We start from the raw sequence: 22250 nt of genomic DNA, 5'->3' as shown, positions 1-22250 counted from the left end.
AAAAAGACTTGTTCTTGATCTATGCATGCAATTCCCATACAAAGTTGACACCCTTTCTCAAAATGTTCACCTTTTGTTGGAAATTGAAATATATAGTGTACATCTTCACTCACTTTCAAAGTATCCAGTAATATATGTAGTTCAGTGGGAAAATAAAATCAAACACCCTATTTAATGTAAGTCCGGCTCTGAGGCAACAACTGAACATTTGAATGGTAGTGTCAACCGAAAATAGAGAAGTTGGCACACCTTTCATTCAATCACATTTGAAAAGGTGGCACTTGTTGTGTAACTGTACCTTGACATGCATGTCTTTGTATGCGTTTTACAGACCCGCCCAAGCATCCACCCAGACCTCGGCTTAACACTCATGTCATAATTACTAGCCACCGAATGCATTGTTATACAATTGGTGTGCTAGCCTAAGCCAGTGTCCATCAAGCAAAGATTTGTAGGGCTAAAGTATTATCATAAAATGTAGGTCAGCTTTTAGATTTCATGCAAAAGTATGAAAAATACCAGAATTACCAATACTATGAAAATATCTGTTGAAACTAAGTTATTCATTTGTTATTGAGAATTGTAATTATGCAAAGAATGTGTAAACAAAAAACAACAACTTCATCTCTCTTTTATAGGGATGTAAAATGAATACAAATTACAGCCATCACACTCTCCCTTCATCTGAGACTGGGTTAATGTTTCCAACAGCAGCGCAGGGCTATGAAGAACACACTTCAGAAGACTGACCCAGCTTGTGAGTCATGTGAAGAGCCATCAGCGGACAAACACTAACAGCTTGTTAACTAAAGAACAAAAAGAGGGCTGGAACATTCCAGAAAGGAGAGGGACTGTAGGGGCAAATGATCAGCCCCAAAGGAAGTTGCTTAATTGATGGGCTGATGTCACGCAGCTAAAATAAAACACACCTGCTGCTGTGGATTTAAGTGGGTTATCCGTGTGAGAGATTTAGACATAGATAGAGAGAGAGAGAGAGAGAGAGAGAGAGAGAGAGAGAGTGTGTGTGAGAGTGTGTGTGTGTGTGTGTTCCTGCCCACCAGGATAGAAAAAGGCATCCTTTGAAGTGCACATACCCAAGTATGCTGCCAAATTGAGAAGGACAAAAATAATAATAATAAAACATTTTAAAAAGCCTAATTTCCAGTTTAATCACCATCATCATTCCTGTTCATTCATCCATTCATCAAATACCACATAAGCCCCTTTCAACCCCCCCAGGTCTTTATTTACCATGTAAAAAATTCATAAACATATCAAAATAACAGAAGAACTCTTCCATTCAGCAAAAAAAACGGCAAAGAAAACGTTAAAGGACAAAAATCAGTGCTGAAATAAATAAATACTGTGCGAACACATGAATCCCTCATTTGTATACGTGAGCATTCCCACTGGGCCGGCTTCCAGACGTCAGGGACCACATTCCCAGAGTGCAACAAAGCAGCTCAGACAGAGTGGGACTGTGTTCCCTGGGGTACAACTTTACACAACCCTACGGTAGAACCCTCACACGGACAGACATGGTTCTCCTCACGTATTGTACAGTCAGCTCTATAAAAAGTTGTTCTATCTGCAAAGTTCTGAACGTTGTGCCTCCTTAACGCAGCCCAGATCGTGTCCAAATGTCACATGATCTTTCCAGTGAAGCGCCGCCCACCCCTCCCCCCCCCATGTGGCCACGTACAGTATTTTGTTTGGATAGTTAGGGGTGCATACAGAGTGGTTAGTCTGTTTAGTGTTTAGTAAGGACACAACATAAACAAATTGGACAACACATGTAGAGGCTCGATGTCTGAATGACACCAGACAGACTCGACCAAGGCTTTAGTTTTCAGATTTAACTGACTCCCTCTGTTGGACAGTGGTGTAATTGCACATATGTACATATACCCAGTAAGTACTGTCCCCAGAATAACCATTCATCCAGCCACTTGCTCTGAAGCGCGGCAGCAAGTCCTTAGTTTGTTTACGAGAAAATAAATCCAGGAAAAAGACAGGACCAAAAAGCAAACAAGACCATCACCCACAGCAACTACCTCTTAGAAGGTTCCGGAGCTTCCGTATATATGCCGTCCCTTGACCTCCCAGTGTCTCTACTCCAGGGGAACCATACCCTTCAGAGACACTTCAGAGGATCTTTGGTCTGTGGGGAAGAAGAGGGCTGGGCGGTATTTCCAAAAATAAGACTTCAGTAAGACCGCTGATCTAAAAACTCAAAAGGGAGGCAATGATGTTGGATGTCACTGTCAGTCAGGTAGCAGTGTGTCCATGTGCCATCTTTCCTGCGTGTGTGTGTGTGTGTGTGGTCTACATGAGGACCAGCGTGGCCTCGCTGCCGTCCTTCCTCTTCAGGTACAGCCCGTGGGTCAGGTGGTGCTCACGCCGCAGGTATGCATAGAAATAGTCTGACACCAGCAGAATCTGAAGAGAAACATAATAACATTAACACAACATAATAATAACATTAACACAACGTCATAATAACATTAACACATGATGATAACATTAACACAACATGATAATAACATTAACACAACATAATAATAACATTAACACAACATGATAACATTAACACAACATGATAATAACATTAACACAACATGATAATAACATTAACACAGCATAATAACATTAACACAGCATAATAACATTAACACAACATAATAACATTAACACAGCATGAGGATAATATTAACACAACATGATAATAACATTAACACAACATAATGTTATTATTATGTTGTGATTATTATGTTGTGTTAATGTTATTATGTTGTGTTAATGTTATTATTATGTTGCGTTAATGTTAATGTTATTCATGTTAAGTTAATGTTATTATTATGTTGTGTTAATGTTATTATTATGTTGTGTTAATGTTATTATGTTGTGTTAATGTTATTATTATGTTGTGTTAATGTTATTATGCTGTGTTAATGTTATTATGCTGTGTTAATGTTATTATCATATTGTGTTAATGTTATTAATGTTATGTTAGTGTTATTATTATGTTGTGTTAATGTTATTATCATGTTGTGTTAATGTTATTAATGTTATTATTATGTAGTGTTAATGTTATTATTATGTTGTGTTAATGTTATTAATGTTATTATTACGTTGTGTTAATATTATTATGTTGTGACACATTAACATTAACACAACATGATAATAACATGAACACAACATAATAATAACATTAACACAACATAATAATAACATTAACAACATAATAACATTAACACAACATGATAACATTAACACACAACATGATAATAACATGAACACAACAATAATAACATGAACACAATATGATAATAACATGAACACAACATGATAACATTAACACAACATGATAATAACATTAAAACAACATAATAACATTAAAACAACATAATAACATGAACACAACATGATAATAACATTAACACAACATAATAATAACATTAACACAACATAATAATAACATTAACACAACATAATAACATTAACACAGCATAATAACATTAACACAACATAATAACATTAACACAGCATGAGGATAATATTAACACAACATTAATATAACACTTAACACCCTTAACACCACAGAATAAACCTGCAAAAGACATGGCAGGCAGGTTATCATCTGAAACAGGGCGTCTCAAGACTCACATGTGACTCTTGATTGATTCAAATCAGCATGCACCCCACACATGTCAATCCTATAGTTTGCAAATAGTCTTCAAACCAAAAGTATGAAGCCTGCGACTGCATTATTGACCTGTTCAGTCAGACAATGGGGTAGGGGCTTATTGCTGCTGCCAGTGAGACTAGACAAAGGGACATCTGGGTTAATGCCTGCCATCCTGCCATCCTGCCTGTCCCGTGAGGGCCTAATCAGAGCCATGTTGTGGGTGAAACCAGCACCATCGAATTATTAATGAATAACCCTAGGAGGTGCTTGCGTTCTCATCTTCCAGCCATTGAAAGAGATGAATATAGAACGTTCTAGAATCTCGGTTGACCCAGCTTAATGGGGAAATGGATCAGGGCCGGAGACAGGAAAAAAAAACTCTTTCATCTCCTGTTGTGGTCTTCTCAGTTTCCCCGGCGGGTCCGTGTGAACGGTGTGGTGCAGCGACACCCCCCCTCTCACACACTCCTCCAGGTGCAACCCCACACCCCTGCTACCGCCTCATCTGTTTCCACGCGAGGCGGCCATGAATTAATGAGGGAAGGGGGCGGGGCCTAGTGGAAACATAGCCCTGTGGTTCCGGTCTGGTAACCGCGGTAAATAAGTCTGACGGCAACGGGAGGAGACGGACTTCCATTGACTGCGAAGGGGCAGGCGGAAAAAGGGACCCGTCATTTCTCGTGGATCACGTTTGTCTTTTGTGAGAGTCAGAACAGCGTTTTAGAGAATAGAATTTTGAAACACTTTTGTCTCGCCATGTAGGGACGAAAATGGAACAGGAGATGAATGATTGAAGGGAGGATAAGATGTTCAAACAGGGCTTAGAAATGTGACATCTGGAAAGGCTACGGAAGGGGAAAGTCTCCTGTTAGGTCGTTCACATGTTCCACTGTTCGCACTGTTTTATCAACAACCTTATCTTAACATCAATCTTCATGTACACATATTCAGTGCCAGAAGGGGGGGGATCAGCTCAACTCCAATGTAAACAGACATGCTTGGCCTGGACCACCATGTTTCAATCTCAAGTGTTTCCTTGATTCCTTGTGTCCTGTTTCCATAGGGTCTAAGAGGGGGAACCTTCTACTCCAATGAGTGAAGTGAAGTGAAACTTTATTTACATAGCGCCTTTCGTACACGGATGCAACTCAAAGCACTTTAGAGCTTTGAGAGATGGGAGGCAAAAGATATAGGACACAAGGAATCTCTGAAACTGTTGAGATCTGGTGAACCCGAGCTGTGACTGGAACACAAAGATATTGATATGATACAATATTGCATTACATCTAGGACTAGCGTTTTGTCCTGACCAAGTCAAAAGCCTGGAGGCAAGCTATACCCTTCTCAGGTCAGGGGAACCTCCTGGGGCTATTATGAGCCCTGATCAGCGTCACTGGTCTGCCAAGTACCCTCGGACAACCTACCTGGACGTGCATGTGTTTTCCCTTTACTAAGTATTACTAGAAGCTACCCACCTGTGCCACGTTGAAGAGCAGTGTTATGGCGTAGTAGAAGTTAGAGTTGGCACTGCCGGCATAGATCCACAGGTGCCACAATACAGGGAAGAGGGCGGAGCACGCCAACAGAACCACCGACACCAGAAAGATGTTCCTCAAGACTGGCAAAAAAAGAGAGGTATTTTAGAAAGGTATTTATGCGTATTGTATATGAGTGTTGAGATGTTGCATCTGTTTTGTTTGACCCATTAAAAGAAAACAACAAAAAAGTCAGATTGAGAGACTAAATAAACATTGGTTATGGATTTATTATGTGAAAAAACATTTTTTGTTGGGGTCTGAAAAGCAGTTTCCCAAGTAGCCAGTCATATAAGAAGGAGGCAGCAGTGGCTCAGGAGGTAGAGCCAGCGTCTAATGATCGCTCTGTGGTTCCAACTGTGGTGCATGGCAATAAAACAATTATTAACAATTATTATATAAGACATGCTTGTGACTCCTTTCATCTTATCTTACAGTCTCAGAGTGATAACATTCTGGTGGTTAGTTATTAAGCCTGGTTTAAATACCTGGTTTTGCAAATGCTCTGGCTAGGGTGGTATTTCACAAGGCAGGGTAGCAAGTTCAACAGCTGACTCAACCTTGCCACTTCAATTGACCTATCGCTAAGCCACGCCCCCAAAATAGAAGTTGTCTAATCATATCACAGCAAAAGTAATACAGGCAGAAAACTCAGACAAACAACTCGCTAATATCTGATGGTGAAAAAAAGCTTCTAGACAAAATATTTGTCATCTTTAAAAAACCTGTCTATTACTTGCTGTGGTAAATCGGAATCAGAAATTTGCCACCTCCTAGTTTGATCCCAGCCTCAGGAGGGAGCTTGCATGTACCCTTGAGCAAGGCACTTAACCCCTAATTGCTCTGTCGAATATGGCTGACCCTGGGCCTAGAGCAAAAATACCAAATCCCAACAATTGACTGACAAGTTGATTGCATGGCAATAAATCAGTAAAAGAAAGTTCAAGTCAAACCTGGGGACACCACCACTAGCGTGCCCTTGAGCACTAAGCCTAAAATGACTCCAGGAAGACTGTCCCTGTAATCTCTAATTGTAAATCACTTTGGATAAAAATGCTAAATGGATAAAACGCTTCCTCGTGCAACAATTGTTTCTTTAAGAGGTACTACAGGATTCTTCCAACAACTTTTTTTTAACAATTTTAAACCTCCCATTTTGGGGTTGAAATTGAGCTATAACCTGTGTACATACACATTATCCATCATTCACACACCCAGAGATACGGCCACAAAATCAACGGCTGTAATGATGACTTCTCCTAAAGTCATTCTCTGGTTGAGGACTGAGCCGTGGTTTGAAACTGGAACCTTTTAAAAAGCTTTGTGTCCTTCCAGCGAAAATAAATATCATACTGTATGGATAGAATGGTTGTTTATAGTATCTATTAGATGTATTAGTAATATTCAATATTCTACATGCACCTGGCGTGCGTGTGCCGCATAGACAGATTAGGCCAAACTGACATGCTGGGAAGCGCTTTGACTAGTTCTAGTGCACACACTTTATAAGTAGTGATGGAAATGACACAACCAACCATGTTCAATCACTTTAATCTACCACCTGGAGAATCGATCCTTATCAACTACAATTCTAGATGGCTTTGATACCATTTCAACAACAATTTAGCTGTCAGTGATCCTGCCAACTGAAATTACAACCCGTTGTTAAAACAGATGTGCAGAGTTGTAAGGACCAGGGTTTCCGTTAGAAAAATTTGCCGTCGGACATCGTGTCCGGGAAGAATTCGATTTACCGGACAAACGTGATATATTCCGGTCATCATATTAAAATATAATCACATTTTTTTTTTTCAAAATCATATTTTTTTTCTTCAAATCTAATATAGCTGTTTGTCGCGGTGATTACTGTTGTGTAGCGGCCTATATATGCCATTTAATGTCTATTTCTCATCCGATACGATTAGATGCGAGCTATATAATATATAATAATATAACATGATTTGACGCATGCGCGCTATGCCATGCGTCAAATCCAGCGCTGAACGGGTCCAGCGCTGAACGGGCGCCTCACTGGGAACTGAACAGACAGCATCGATCAATGAACGGACTCCACATTACGTTAACTGAAGTTTGTTAAATTGTTTGGGATTAATGTGAGTTTTCTATTTTCTCTTTCCAGTTTTACCCTTTTTTTAAAATCAATAAAACAACGTCATTTCTATAACCAGGTCTCGCTGGTTGGGAAGGCATTTCGTTTAGCTCGGGAGTATGACAATGGGGAGAACATAACTGTTTATTGAGAAACAAATGATAGGCAGTCTGGGATACGTATATAAAGAAATACCACAATGTCTAGATGTATAACATTTTATTGAACAGTAACAGTGCAAGCATGTAGGCTTCTGGCGTGACACGGCTAGCCTAATTTCCGTTCATATGCCTTTTATCAGATAAAATAAAATAGAATAAAACTCTTTGAAAATAAATAGGCTTTAAATTAACTTGCAATGCGTATAGGCTAATTTCCGTTCGATGTTACAGCCTAGGCTATGCCTTTTCTCAGATAGATAGGGGATAGCCCTGTAAGCTCATACGGGTCTGTATGTCGTCCTGAAGACCGGCTGTTAGATCATATCGCTGAAGTTTGTCTCCATCTTAGTGTAAATGTTGTCCGTTTCGTTTGTTATCCTTGTTATTGTGCGATAAAGTTAAAGCGCTTCGCTTCGGGACACCATTTTCAGCTGAGCACCAAACACACACACTGCCCGAGAGAGAAGGACCCGCCCCCTTTAGTTAGCCTATAGCCTATAGGCTAACTAAAGGGGGCGGGTCCTTCTCTCTCGGCCAGTGTTGTGTGTGTGTGTTTGGTGCTCAGCTGAAAATGGTTAGAGGGAATTATTTTCACCGGACATTTATGTCCGACGAGTTTTCAATTTGTCGGACTTCAACTACTTTTACCGGACAAAGACCGGTAATTACCGGTTAACGGAAACCCTGGTAAGGACTAGGATATAGAAACTGGTTCCTCTGGTTTATTTCCACTAAGCAGATTCATACCTTTATCCTACATTAGGGATGCTCCGATTTATCGGCCACCGATTTAAATCGGCCGATTTCACTCCAAATGACTCGATCGGTGATCGGCAAAAATGGCCGATCGCAAAAACCGATCTTTTTTTTTTTTTTTTTTTCCTGGGGAAGACAGATAACTGAACAGAAAACATAGGAGGACGTAACAGTATGTAAACCACGAAGGCCACGTTTATGATGTCTTTTATACAGCCATATCGACTGACTTGGGCTTCAGGCCCTAACTGGGTGATAGGCCAGACCTTTACTATGCCATAAAAATGGGTCTGCGTTTGCTTGGTGCCTAATGGATCAAAACTTTTGGCTAAAAAGCAAAAAATATGTAGGCTATCCAGTCAGTAGGCCTACAGTTATGTATTTTTTTAAAAATCGGTATCGGTATCGGTTGATCTTGAGGAAAAAAATCGGTGATCGGTATCGGCCCCAAAAATCCAGATCGGAGCATCCCTATCCTACATCATCTCACTGTTAGCTGACACCTGTCCAAGCCCATTGTGTGTACTGGAGATAAGAGGAACAATATGTCCCTGGACCAAGTCCTTATAAAAGAACAAGCTGAAGTGGAGATAAATCTAGGCTCCACAAACAGCTGGACTTTGGACCATCGCAAGGCTGAATATGTCTGAAGAACTTGTTGTACTGAGCGGCCGTCACAGCCTCCTGCTAACAAGCCATTTCAGAGGGGAACAAAAGATGTGAACAAAACAACAGCGAAACAATGTGGGTATCAGTTCGGTGTAAGGCCCAACAGTATTGCATAAGAGGTTTGCGGAAAAACAACAACACTGAATCTCTGGTTGCGTCTAGGGCTGCACGATTTGGGGAAAAAAATCGAATTGCGATTATTTGGACAGATATCGCGATTGCGATTAATTTGCGATTATTATTTTTTTAAATAGCAAAAAAAAAAAAAAGGGAGTTTTTGTAACGTGTGGCCATATCTCCGGCTAGGAAGGTCGTATCAACGTGCAGTTTGTTTGTACGTCTTCAGGGGACTTAGAGGCTCCCTCCTCTAGCACCCCCACAGCCCGAGCTACGAATGAAAGAACTAAACTTACAATTGCAATTATGATTTGGACTTGATTAGTTGAATCAGGTGTGCTGGTGGTGGAACAGATCAAATATGTGGAGCGGCTGGGGCGCCCCGAGGAGAGGGTTGAGAAACACATAGTGAGTTGGACTTGTGATCGGAAGGTTGTGAGTTCAAATCCCGCCTGAAACCACACCACTACTAGTGTGCCCTTGAGTAAGGCACTTAGCCCTCAGTTACTCCAGGGGGAATGTCCCTGTAATTCGTAATTGTAAATCGCTTTGGATTAAAAAAGCGTCTGCTAAATGGCAAAAAAAATAAAATAATAATATATATATATATATATATATATATATATATATATATATAAAATCGCAGGCAAATCGCAGGCTTTGCGATTAGCTAATCGCGTCATTTCAAATCGCGATTTCGATTTAAAATCGATTAATCGTGCAGCCCTAGTTGCGTCCGTAACGTCTTTCCTGTATTCCTCTCCTTACTTTCTTCTCTAAACATATCGGAGGAGAATATCTGAGGGTGAGGGAACGTCAATGTTGCTGAAGTCTCATCTATGCAGGAAGAGCACACACACACACGCACACGCACACGCACACGCACACACCTGATGCTTAAGGAGAAGTCTCATCTATGCAGGAAGAGCACTCGCACACACACACACACACACACACACACCCCCACACCCACACCCACACGCACACGCACACACACCCACACCCACACACCTGACGCTTACAGAGAAGTCTCATCACTCACATCTGTAGAGGTGGCTCCAGGCAGGCAGGAAGGCCATGTAGAGGGCTATGTCACCCACGGTGGGGTAGGACTTGAAGATGGAGATGATGGCAATCTGCATGAAGATCAGGAACACCGGGTGCTCCCTGAGACGGACAAGAGACAAGAATTAGTACGGAGGCCATTTTGTACTAACAAACCCTGCAATGTTTGTTAGTAGCAATGTTTTTTTTCATTTTTTTGACGTGACTCCTGGTTGATAATAAAACATGTAGAGCAAAAGAGTAGCAGCCCAAAGCATAAAATACACACAGGTATAACATAATAATCATAATAATAGGCCTAATAATAGTAATACATTAGACTTATATAGCGCTTTTCTAGACACTCAAAGACGCTTTACAAACTGAAAAGGTCGAGTAGTAATAATAAAAAGAAACAAAAAGGTAAATAGAAGAAAGTATAGGGGCCTAATTGAGGTAGTGCTGGGGACGCATGGGAAGGGGAGGGGGAGAGGGTTAACTGGTGAAGGCGAGCTTGAAGAGGTGGGTTTTGAGGGCCTGTTTAAATGTTGGGAGGGTGTTGGCCTGTCTGATGTGATTGGGGAGGGCTAATCTTATCTAAGTCTCAGAGGCGGGGGGAACTCACTTGAGCTTGATGGAGAGGGGGATGGTATAAAAGAACACGTTGATCTGGAACACGCAGATGAAGAAGAGGCGGAAGTGTTCGAACATCTCCGCGAAGAAGTACCAGAAGAGGCCGATGTTGGGGGTGAGGTCTGGCACGGAGAGGCTGAGAGGGCAGAGAGTTAGCATTCACATAGTCAGGAAGAGAGAGAGAGAGACACACACACACACACACACACACACACACAGACTGCATAAAGGCCCTTTCACACATTCACATTCACAACATAGCTGACTCATGTAACAAATATGTCTGGTCCAGTGAATGTCATCTCCAAATAAGAGAGACTGACTAGTGAGTGAGACGTACTGTATGAGACCTTCAATAGTGGCTGTTGTATAGCAGTAGGCTTTCTGAAGCAGTACGCTTTCCCTCTCTAACCCAATTCAGTTCATTAACATCCCTCAAAATCAATGATAACCAACTATACATGCTACTTGTTTGCTACTGTACATGATAACCAACTGTACATGCTACTTGTTTTCACTTTTTCAGCGTGACGCCGGCATTAGCAGGACGTTTTGGTCGTAAGAGCGAATGCTTAAATGAGGAAAATGACAGAATATTTCAAGCATTCGCTCATACAACCGAAACTTCATCCTGACGCCAGCATCACGGTGGGGAAAAAGTGAAAACAGGTGAAATCGTTCCCGAGGCTTCTCCTAAACCCAAGGACCAATCTCAAAAGCCTCCTCTATCCTCACACCGGTTCTCAAGAATACAAGCTCTGAGTCTCCTCTCCCTCCCTCCAATCTCATCCAATATCTTTTGGAGAAGGAGGTGAGGAGAGAAGACGCCTGTAATCATCGGGGGGGGGGGGAAACGAGATTCCACCCACCACGACCATGATTGGTCACTCACATGAAGCCGTAGACCGACGGCAGGAAGTCCCAGGAGTTGAGCAGGAAGAAGGACAGGCCGACCAAGACACACAGACTCCCCAGGAACATGAAGGCGTACTGCATGGTGAAGAGCCAGAAGCTGGGGCGCTGCAGGTTCACTGGGATGTACAACCGCTGTAGGGAGAGGGGGGGGGGATTCCATCAACGGCGCTAAAGATAAGTTCCACAAGCCTTTTTTTTGCACAAACTGATACTTGAATCTGAACTTCCCTAATGTGGTTTACACTAAGAATTAGTTGTAGTTGTTTACACTAAGAATGTTGATTCGCATTCTGCTGCCATCACCTATTCCATTATTGACGCTCTGACGCTACTGTATATAGGCCTGCAGCCATTGTTGGTTGTTGTTTATATCCTGCTTATTCTACTATTGATTTTGATTTTGTATCTCTACTAGGGCTGTCCCAAACGACTATTTTTCTAACGATTAATCTAACGAATATTTTGTCGGTTATTCGGTTAGTCTAGCGACTAATTTAACGATTAGTCTAACGATTATTTTTTTGCTGTTCGGTTAATGTATCACTTAATTTTCCCCAAATAAATGTCAAAAACTTCTCTTATCAACATTTCAGTATTTTATTCAATTATTCTTGCACTGCAGGGCAATATTCCACACAACAAAAAAGATCCTCTCTTTCTTACAGTCCAACATAAAATATAATATTATAAAATATAAAAGTTAACTTCAAGTAAAAGGAAAAGTGCAAGGAATGCAGTAAATTCTGTAAAAAAGTAAAATTCTAACCGGAATACCGTATACTCTCAGTAACAATCTTTAACAATAACAATCTCAACATAAAATATAATATTATAAAATATAAAAGTTAACTTCAAGTAAAAGGAAAAGTGCAAGTAATGCAGTAAATTCTGTAAAAAAGTAAAATTCTAACCGGAATACTGTATACCTCTCAGTAACAATCTTTAACAATAACAATCTCAATAACAAACATAACATTCTCCCCCTCTCTCTGCTCTCCCCCTCCCCCCTTAGCTCTCTCCCTTCTCCCCCCTCCACCTTAGGCATTACTGTGGAGGAATGTGAGCATGTCCACATGCTTAGAGGTCAGGCTTGCTCTTTTTTTTTAAACGATGTTCCCAGCAGCTGAAAAGAGCCTTTCAGACGGAGTGGACGTTGCAGGGACAGACAGGTAGGACTTGGCCAGCATAGCCAGGGAGGGGAACCGTGTTATGTTATGCTATGTTATGAATAGCTAAATTGATGCTAACGTAGCATGCGAGCTACGAGCTAGATAACGTACAGTAGGTGCGAGCACCACAATAACAATAGGCTAGTAAGGCTACCGTAGCTAGCCAGCTACATAGCTAACGTTACTAACACCAGAAGACAAGACATACAAACTGTGGTGAGCTACATTGCTTGTGTGACATTAGCTAGTAGCTATCCATTTTTCACTGATACACGGCCGGAAAAGTGAACAGAAATACAACGCTGACTTACGGTGCTAGCTTGCGGCTGTCTTCACAAAGCGCTCCAGGATGCTTTCGCTTCAAGTGCTCGTTCATTGAGGTCGTACTGCTGTGATAGGACAATTCATTTTTGCACAGTTTACAGACCACCACATTGCCATTGGTTTCTTTTTTTGTAAAGTACTCCCATACTTTGGACGATCGTGGGTGAAGTCTTTTAGCCGCCGGCTCTTCCTCTGTGTTTGCACTGGTCGCAGCCATGTTGTTTTTTACGACTAACCGACGCATTTTACGGCAACCGACGTATTGACGTAGTCGATGACGTCGATGACGTCGAATAATCGTAACAGCCCTAATCTCTACTGCAATGCCAATGCCTATTTGAACCTGTACCCAAGAATGTTACTCCTTGTATCCGTACATCGATGTAAAAAAAGCAATTCTGATTCTAAGCCTGGATTTAAATTCCTTTAGTGACGTTGATGGAATACCCCCCCCCCTTGTTAGCGAACATTAGGTAATGTCGGTTAAACATTTTCCATGAGTTCTGTGTTCTCCATAAACTGCTGACTTTAGCGGAGCGTTTGAAAAGGCAGTGCTGGGTGAATGAGACCCCTCCGCAGGGAGGATGCCCCCCCAGGGAGAGGGAAGCATCCCTGATCAGGACTCCTCTTATTGCACACCTTCACCTAGAGGACATCTCTTATTGCACACCTTCACCTAGAGGACATCTCTTATTGCACACATTCACCTAGAGGACATCTCTTATTGCACACCTTCACCTAGAGGACATCTTCCATCCCACTGTTTTCAATTATTCCCCCCAAAAAGTGATCTCCCTTTAGTCCAGTGGTTGTCAAACCTCTCGACCCCCAGCCGCTCCACATATTTGATCTGTTCCACCACCAGCACACCTGATTCAACTAATCAAGTACAAAGCCATTATGATTTGTATTTGATAAGTTGAATCAGGTGTGCAGGTGGTGGAACAGACCAAATATGGAGTGGCTGGGGGTCCCCGAGGAGAGGGTTGACAACCACTACTTTAGTCTTATCAGGCTTCCCAAGAGTCCCTGAAGACAAACACGCTGTGTTCAAGTGAGTGTGGCACGGTGTAGGGCCAGATTAGACTCTCTTCTTCTACAGATGAATAGGGTGAGATACATTTGTGAAAAGTGACACGGACGTGTGACGTTCATCATGACCAGAGTGAGAAGAACAGAAGAACAGACCTGTAGCAGGTAGAGCAGCGCCGGGGCAAACAGTGTGAGGGGGTAGATGGACTGATAGGTCGCCAAGGCCAGGAATATCGCACTCAACAAGGCACTTCCTTTAATACCAGAAATAAAACAGAGAGTTAGTGATGACGCGACCAGAAACATTACGAGCGAGTGATTGGGGGTCACTTCCGCGGCGGCGGCGGTAACCACGGTAACGCACCTTTTAATGTACAGAGGATGAAGAGTGCGATGACGGCGTTGTTGAGTCCGCAGGTGGACTTGGCCACACAGGAGGCGATGGTGAACGGGTTCAGCAGGTAACTAAGAGAGAAGAGAGACCAGAGAACCAGGTGTCAATCATTGGGGTTAGGATTCGCTCCGTCCACGAGCAGAATTGGTTGTGCTAATGGACATCTCTGAATTGTGCTAATGGACATCTCTGAATGGTGCTGTTCTCTCAGCTGAGCAGGGTTTTGGTACAGGAGTGGGATGGGAGGTCCTCAGAGATGCTGATCTAAGGTCAGAGATGCTGATCTAAGGTCAGAGATGGTGATCTAAGGTCAGAGACGGTGATCTAAGGTCAGAGATGTGATCTAAGGTCAGAGGTGCTGATCTAAGGTCAGAGATGCTGATCTAAGGTCAGAGATGTGATCTAAGGTCAGAGATGCTGATCTAAGGTCAGAGATGTGATCTAAGGTCAGAGATGTGATCTAAGGTCAGAGATGCTGATCTAAGGTCAGAGATGTGATCTAAGGTCAGAGATGTGATCTAAGGTCAGAGATGTGATCTAAGGTCAGAGATGGAGATCTAAGGTCAGAGGTGCTGATCTAAGGTCAGAGATGTGATCTAAGGTCAGAGATGGGGATCTAAGGTCAGAGATGGGGATCTAAGGTCAGAGATGCTGATCTAAGGTCATCCAACGTATGTTTCTACCCCACAATGGTTGTGGTAAGAATGAAGGGAGCGGTATGCTGATGGCAGTTTAGATTCAACAGACGGCACAACGAAATGTATTTTGTTGCTCTAGGCACAGGGCCAGCCATAGTCAGTGCCCATGGAGGAGCAATTAGGGGGTAAAGTGCCTTGCTCAAGGGAACAATGACAGTGGTAGGCACCTTAGATATGATGCCAGCAACCGTCTCCAGTCACATGCCTGAGGCGGGGATCGAACCAGCGACCTTCCGATCACTAGGCGGCCTCTCTAACCCCTGGGCAACCGGCCCCTAACTACCGCCACCCCCCAGCTCCTCCACTACTCACAACATGGCGACCTTCAGAGGGATGTAGTACATCTCTTTACAGCTCCTCCACTACTCACAACATGGCGACCTTCAGAGGGATGTAGTACATCTCTTTGGGCGTGCGGATCAGCTCCAGACAGTCCAGGGGGTAGCGGTCGGCCTCCAGGGCAAACTTCTGTTTCCTGAACTGGAAGGAACAGACACGGAGCACACCAAACATTTGACTCCACTGCTGCTGTTTTACATGACTTTATTAATTCATATACTGCATAATAATGATTTTATAATTTATTATACGTGTCATTTATTTTTACACCATTGTGTCACACCACTGTTTACTTCATTCACTAGCATACAGGGATATGACCATAACAGAACTGACATTTAACAACTAACAATCCAAAAGCAGTAAGCACAAAATGCCCACACCCCTCTTTTAAGCCAGTATTTTTTTTAACATCTGGCTGTTTAACATCAGCATTCTATATTGAAGCAGATACTGTATGTGGGTAATGTACAATGGCGAACACAACGCATCATGATATTATATGATATTTCTCACTAACCACTTGTTTGTTGTAGTCCTTCACGGCCAGGTAGAGTGCTACAGCAGTGATGCAATCTGCTAACTGTAGAGTAGAGAGAGAGAGAGAGAGAGAGAGAGAGAGAGAGAGAGAGAGAGAGAGAGAGAGAGAGAGAGAGAGAATGGATGGATGAGACCCTCAGGAGGGTACACTCTCCTTGCTAAACCGAGGAGACATCCCTGTGGTGCATCCATGTGTAGTTACAGGTTTACAGACAACTCAATACTGGACCCTCTGTTTTATAGTCCTTTTCAGTCCAACTCAAAAGATCATGTTACGTGTGAAGGCAAGCAGCATTGTCAATATACTCACCATAAACACGATGTCTGCATAATCGACCACGAAGTGAAAGAGGTATATAATGAGGGGAGTCTGAAAAAGATTACATTTTTTGATTATCAACACTTTTTACACTGTAATAATAGGCCACCCTCAAACAGCACACATGTGAAGTTGTAATGTTAGTATAGCATTGGAAAAGAGGACATACCTCATGAAACACATCCCCAGCATACGGGGAGACTCCCAAGTCCAGCAGGGCCAGCCCTTCCACAACTACAAAACAAAAACCACGTATCAACCAACACAGCACAGTGCATGGAGGCCATGGTGCATCAACACAGCACAGTTCATGGAGGACATTAGGGCTGCAACTAACGATTATTTTTATAACCGATGAATCTACCGATTATTTTTCCGATTAATCGGATACAAAAACGGGGGGGGAAGATTAAAAAAAAAGGTTTTTTTTTTTTTTTTAAGATTTCTTTTGCAAATTTTATTTTATGTTTTCTAAATCAGCCAGGCCTATACATATACATGTGCAAAATGAATAAGTATTAATAAACAATAAAAAATAATATAAATAAAAAAGGCTTTGCTACATCAAATAGGTTTAACAACAGGCCATGGACTATGGCGGTAGATTGTTTCAATAAAGTAGTTGAACTCTAGCTCAATACATGCATTGTTTTAGGTAATAACTTTGCTTAATGTAAAGGTCAGTAACCCAAAGTGCAATATAGGCTACAGACAAGACACTCATGTTTTTATATAACAGATATGCTCCAAAACAATGCAATGTGTCCTCTCACTCCATACAATAGGCTAGGCGACAGTCAGTGCCTCACTCTAACTCACGGGTAGCTTGGTAGGCTACCACTAGCTAGCCTTTAGCTTATCACCTCTGCTCTACCACTGACGTTAGCCAGCTAGCTAAATACACTTGTCATGCAATATTGAATTCATGAATGCGAGCAAACACTCACTGGCTATCGCATTACATTAGTCATTTAGCTGACGCTTCGCCAGAACTCACACTAACGCATTTTCATGGAGAGCAGGAGACCATGTAAGGGCTGAGCCCAGCAGGACTTATATAATAAAACAATAGGAAGTTAGCTGTAACCCTCCTCTATAGAAACATAGTGTAACCCTCCTCTTTAGAAACATAGTTAGTGTAACCCTCCTCTATAGAAACATAGTTAGTGTAACCCTCCTCTTTAGAAACATAGTTAGTGTAACCCTCCTCTTTAGAAACATAGTTAGTGTAACCCTCCTCTATAGAAACATAGTTAGTGTAACCCTCCTCTATAGAAACATAGTTAGTGCTCTGGGTCTCAGCACAGCTACGCAGACTACAGCTGGACGAGCAGCGTAGTGACAGTCAGCTAGCGGCAGCAGCGAGCTAACCCTGCTAGCTAACTCACTAGCATGTCCTGACAGCAGACAGCTTCACTCTCAAGGCTTTTGAGTAGCATGATTTAAATGTAGTCGCCGCGCCGGTGTAGGTACCGGATTTTCCCACTTTTCCGGTTCCGGTCATAGGTTCTGCCCTTTCCGGCCATAGGTAGCGCTATGATTCGCGATGCCTACACCGGCCGCAAGACAGCGTGGCGTGCGTCAACAGGAAGTAGGTTTGTTATGGAAACAAAACCCCCCCCCCCAAAAAAAATAAAAAAAAATAACACTAATCGATAATGGCATTCGTCGCCAACAAATTTCATTATCGATTATTATCGATTTAATCGATTCGTTGTTGCAGCCCTAGAGGACATGGTGCATCGACACAGCACAGTGCATGGAGGACATGGTGCATCGACACAGCACAGTGCATGGAGGACATGGTGCACCAACACAGCACAGTGCATGGAGGTCATGGTGCATCGACACAGCACAGTGCATGGAGGACATGGTGCATCGACACAGCACAGTGCATGGAGGACATGGTGCACCAACACAGCACAGTGCATGGAGGACATGGTGCACCAACACAGCACAGTGCATGGAGGACATGGTGCACCAACACAGCACAGTGCATGGAGGACATGGTGCATCGACACAGCACAGTGCATGGAGGACACGGTGCATCAACACAGCACAGTGCATGGAGGACACGGTGCATCAACACAGCACAGTGCATGGAGGACATGGTGCATCGACACAGTGCATGGAGGGCATGGTGCATCAACACAGCACAGTGCATGGAGGACATGGAGGACATGGTGCATCGACACAGTGCATGGAGGACATGGTGCATCGACACAGCACAGTGCATGGAGGACATGGTGCACCGACACAGCACAGTGCATGGAGGACATGGTGCATCGACACAGCGCAGTGCATGGAGGACACGGTGCATCAACACAGCACAGTGCATGGAGGACATGGTGCATCGACACAGCACAGTGCATGGAGGAGATGGAGGACATGGTGCATCGACACAGTGCATGGAGGGCATGGTGCATCAACACAGCACAGTGCATGGAGGACATGGTGCATCGACACAGCACAGTGCATGGAGGAGATGGAGGACATGGTGCATCGACACAGTGCATGGAGGACACGGTGCATCAACACAGCACAGTGCATGGAGGAGATGGAGGACATGGTGCATCGACACAGTGCATGGAGGGCATGGTGCATCAACACAGCACAGTGCATGGAGGAGATGGAGGACATGGTGCATCGACACAGTGCATGGAGGACACGGTGCATCAACACAGCACAGTGCATGGAGGAGATGGAGGACATGGTGCATCGACACAGTGCATGGAGGGCATGGTGCATCAACACAGCACAGTGCATGGAGGAGATGGAGGACATGGTGCATCGACACAGTGCATGGAGGGCATGGTGCATCGACACAGCACAGTGCATGGAGGAGATGGAGGACATGGTGCATCGACACAGTGCATGGAGGGCATGGTGCATCGACACAGCACAGTGCATGGAGGAGATGGAGGACATGGTGCATCGACACAGTGCATGGAGGACACGGTGCATCAACACAGCACAGTGCATGGAGGAGATGGAGGACATGGTGCATCGACACAGTGCATGGAGGGCATGGTGCATCAACACAGCACAGTGCATGGAGGACATGGAGGACATGGTGCATCGACACAGTGCATGGAGGGCATGGTGCATCAACACAGCACAGTGCATGGAGGAGATGGTGCATCGACACAGTGCATGGAGGACACGGTGCATCAACACAGCACAGTGCATGGAGGAGATGGAGGACATGGTGCATCGACACAGTGCATGGAGGGCATGGTGCATCGACACAGCACAGTGCATGGAGGAGATGGAGGACATGGTGCATCGACACAGTGCATGGAGGACATGGTGCATCGACACAGCACAGTGCATGGAGGAGATGGAGGACATGGTGCATCGACACAGTGCATGGAGGGCATGGTGCATCAACACAGCACAGTGCATGGAGGAGATGGAGGACATGGTGCATCGACACAGTGCATGGAGGACACGGTGCATCAACACAGCACAGTGCATGGAGGACACGGTGCATCAACACAGCACAGTGCATGGAGGAGATGGAGGACATGGTGCATCGACACAGTGCATGGAGGACACGGCGCATCGACACAGCACAGTGCATGGAGGGCATGGTGCATCAACACAGCACAGTGCATGGAGGACATGGTGCATCGACACAGTGCATGGAGGACATGGTGCATCGACACAGTGCATGGAGGACATGGTGCACCGACACATCACAGTGCATGGAGGACATGGTGCATCGACACAGCACAGTGCATGGAGGACATGGTGCATCAACACAGCACGGTGCATGGAGGACATGGTGCATCGACACAGTGCATGGAGGACATGGTGCATCAACACAGCACAGTGCATGGAGGACATGGTGCATCGACACAGCACAGTGCATGGAGGACATGGTGCACCAACACAGCACAGTGCATGGAGGACATGGAAAAGACACAGTGCATGGAGGACACGGTGCATCAACACAGCACAGTGCATGGAGGACATTCTTTGGTGGGTTCTCAACATCATTCATGATAGTAGGGAACACATTGGGTTTTATTGTGGACTCGTTTGAGCATGCCACAATCTTAGCCACTAAAACTGACACATATAATGTGCATGGTAGGTTATTAGACTGGAGTTTGATTAATAATTCATAGGGGGTGCGTCCCTGCCATTCTGTCGACCAATATGTTTATTTGACAGTGGGCAAAATATACAAGAGACCACAGTAATTCACACTTTATGGCTGTACGAGCACAAGATTCTTGCACTACCAGCGTATTAACAGGTAGATGATGTCTCATTGGATTGACAGACTGACTGCTCTGCTTCCTTAGCCTCCTAGCCAGCCAGCTAACATGCCAACTACACACCGCTGAAGGCCAAGGCATAGTACATACCAGCCATCACCTTGTCTTGAGATGTCTTAATTAACCAAAATAAGACATTTTCGTCTGTCGTCTTAAGACCTAACCTGAAGACATGCACTCATGCACTCACTTAAGACATGGAGCATAAGAGGAGCCATCTTTTCTGAGAATGTTTTTCTGATGTAGTACATGGCTATGTGGGAGGATATTGTAGCGAGCTCAGCTTGACAGAGACACACTGTTCTCGTATAGATAGGTCTCATATCAGTAGTGTAGAGGCAGAATTTGCGTGAGACTTGGCGGCCCTGGACATGCTGCTAGCTACCAGGTGAACTGACACCAGCTATCGCTCAGCACGCTGGCGAGCAAACATACTAGCTTTGTCATCAATAAAACCCCTACCTCTTACCTCTTTTCCAGGCATTTAACGGCGACACGACCTCCACCCGTTCTGTGATCAGCTCGGCCAGACTGGATCTGAACAGCGCTGCTCGGATGGTCACAGCCACGACCAACAGCAGGGTGAGGGGAGCCGCCATCTTCTCTGGGAGGAAGAAGCCCGTCTCCGCCCTGAGCACAGGGGCATCATGGGACATGGAGTCTGATTCGAGGACTGTGCACAGGGGCATCATGGGACATGGAGTGATTCGAGGACTGTGCACAGGGGCATCATGGGACATGGAGTGATTCGAGGACTTTTGAAAACTACAAAAGACACTTGTCTTATGGCCAGACCAAGGTAATGGAGAATCGTGTCTCGAGACAGGGTTGAATCTCATGCAGAGATGTCATGCCTGAATCCTTATTTGAGTTAGACTCAACTTTTGACTGATTTGACAGTTTCTTGAAAGCACTGTGTGTGTGTGTGTGTGTGTGTGCGTGTGTGTGTGTGTGTGTGTGTGTGTGTGTGTGTGTGTGTGTGTGTGTGTGTGTGTGTGTGTGTGTGTGCGTGTGCGCGTGTGTGTGTGCGTGTGTGCGTGCGTGCGTGTGTGTGTGTGTGTGTGTGTGTGTGTGTGTGTGTGTGTGTGTGTGTAACCCAAGCCCCAGTGCAGCTCATGGACAGGTCCACTTAGCAGAGGATGAAAGTTAAGACACAGTGGCACCTTGTAACTGTAGAATGACAGACAACTGTGTGTACAACACTTTGATTGATTGATTGAAAACTTTATTAGAAGATTTGCAGAAGTAGGTACATGAAAGTACATATTACATACAAGGTCAACTAACAGGATAAAAACCCAAGAAAGCCACTGGCTTATTTCAATTGGGGTCCTTGATTCTCAATTCATCGTTCACTTACCAACACCTACAGAGAACATAGTTGTACTTATGTTGTACTGCACAAACTGTGTGTTTATTATGTCAAGTAAGATCTGCAGAGCAATATAACTAGAGAGGTACAACTTCTGCGGAAATTGTGAAGTGTGCTTGCCCCGAAACCCATATCGGGATATTTAAGCC

General features: G+C 43.9%; 1 protein-coding gene across 1 annotated transcript; it reads right to left on the bottom strand.

The window, feature by feature from the left end:
* Positions 1–1701: 1701 nt before the first annotated feature.
* pigu (phosphatidylinositol glycan anchor biosynthesis, class U) lies at positions 1702–21333 on the bottom strand. Its single transcript, XM_080545449.1, has 12 exons — positions 21199–21333; positions 16613–16677; positions 16435–16494; positions 16105–16167; positions 15616–15725; positions 14518–14618; positions 14310–14407; positions 11606–11760; positions 10706–10849; positions 10079–10203; positions 5164–5306; positions 1702–2439 (listed from the first exon to the last, which is right to left on the bottom strand). Exons 1-12 carry the CDS (start codon positions 21326–21328, stop codon positions 2326–2328), a joined length of 1308 nt encoding a protein of 435 aa, XP_080401575.1. The 5' UTR covers positions 21329–21333; the 3' UTR covers positions 1702–2325.
* Positions 21334–22250: the final 917 nt, after the last annotated feature.

This window comes from Nansenia antarctica, assembly GCF_963989245.1.
Source record: "Nansenia antarctica genome assembly, chromosome: 15".
Taxonomy (NCBI): Eukaryota; Metazoa; Chordata; class Actinopteri; order Argentiniformes; family Microstomatidae; genus Nansenia; species Nansenia antarctica.
Note: the sequence above shows the minus strand (reverse complement) of the source record. Positions and strands in the feature narration are given on the sequence as shown.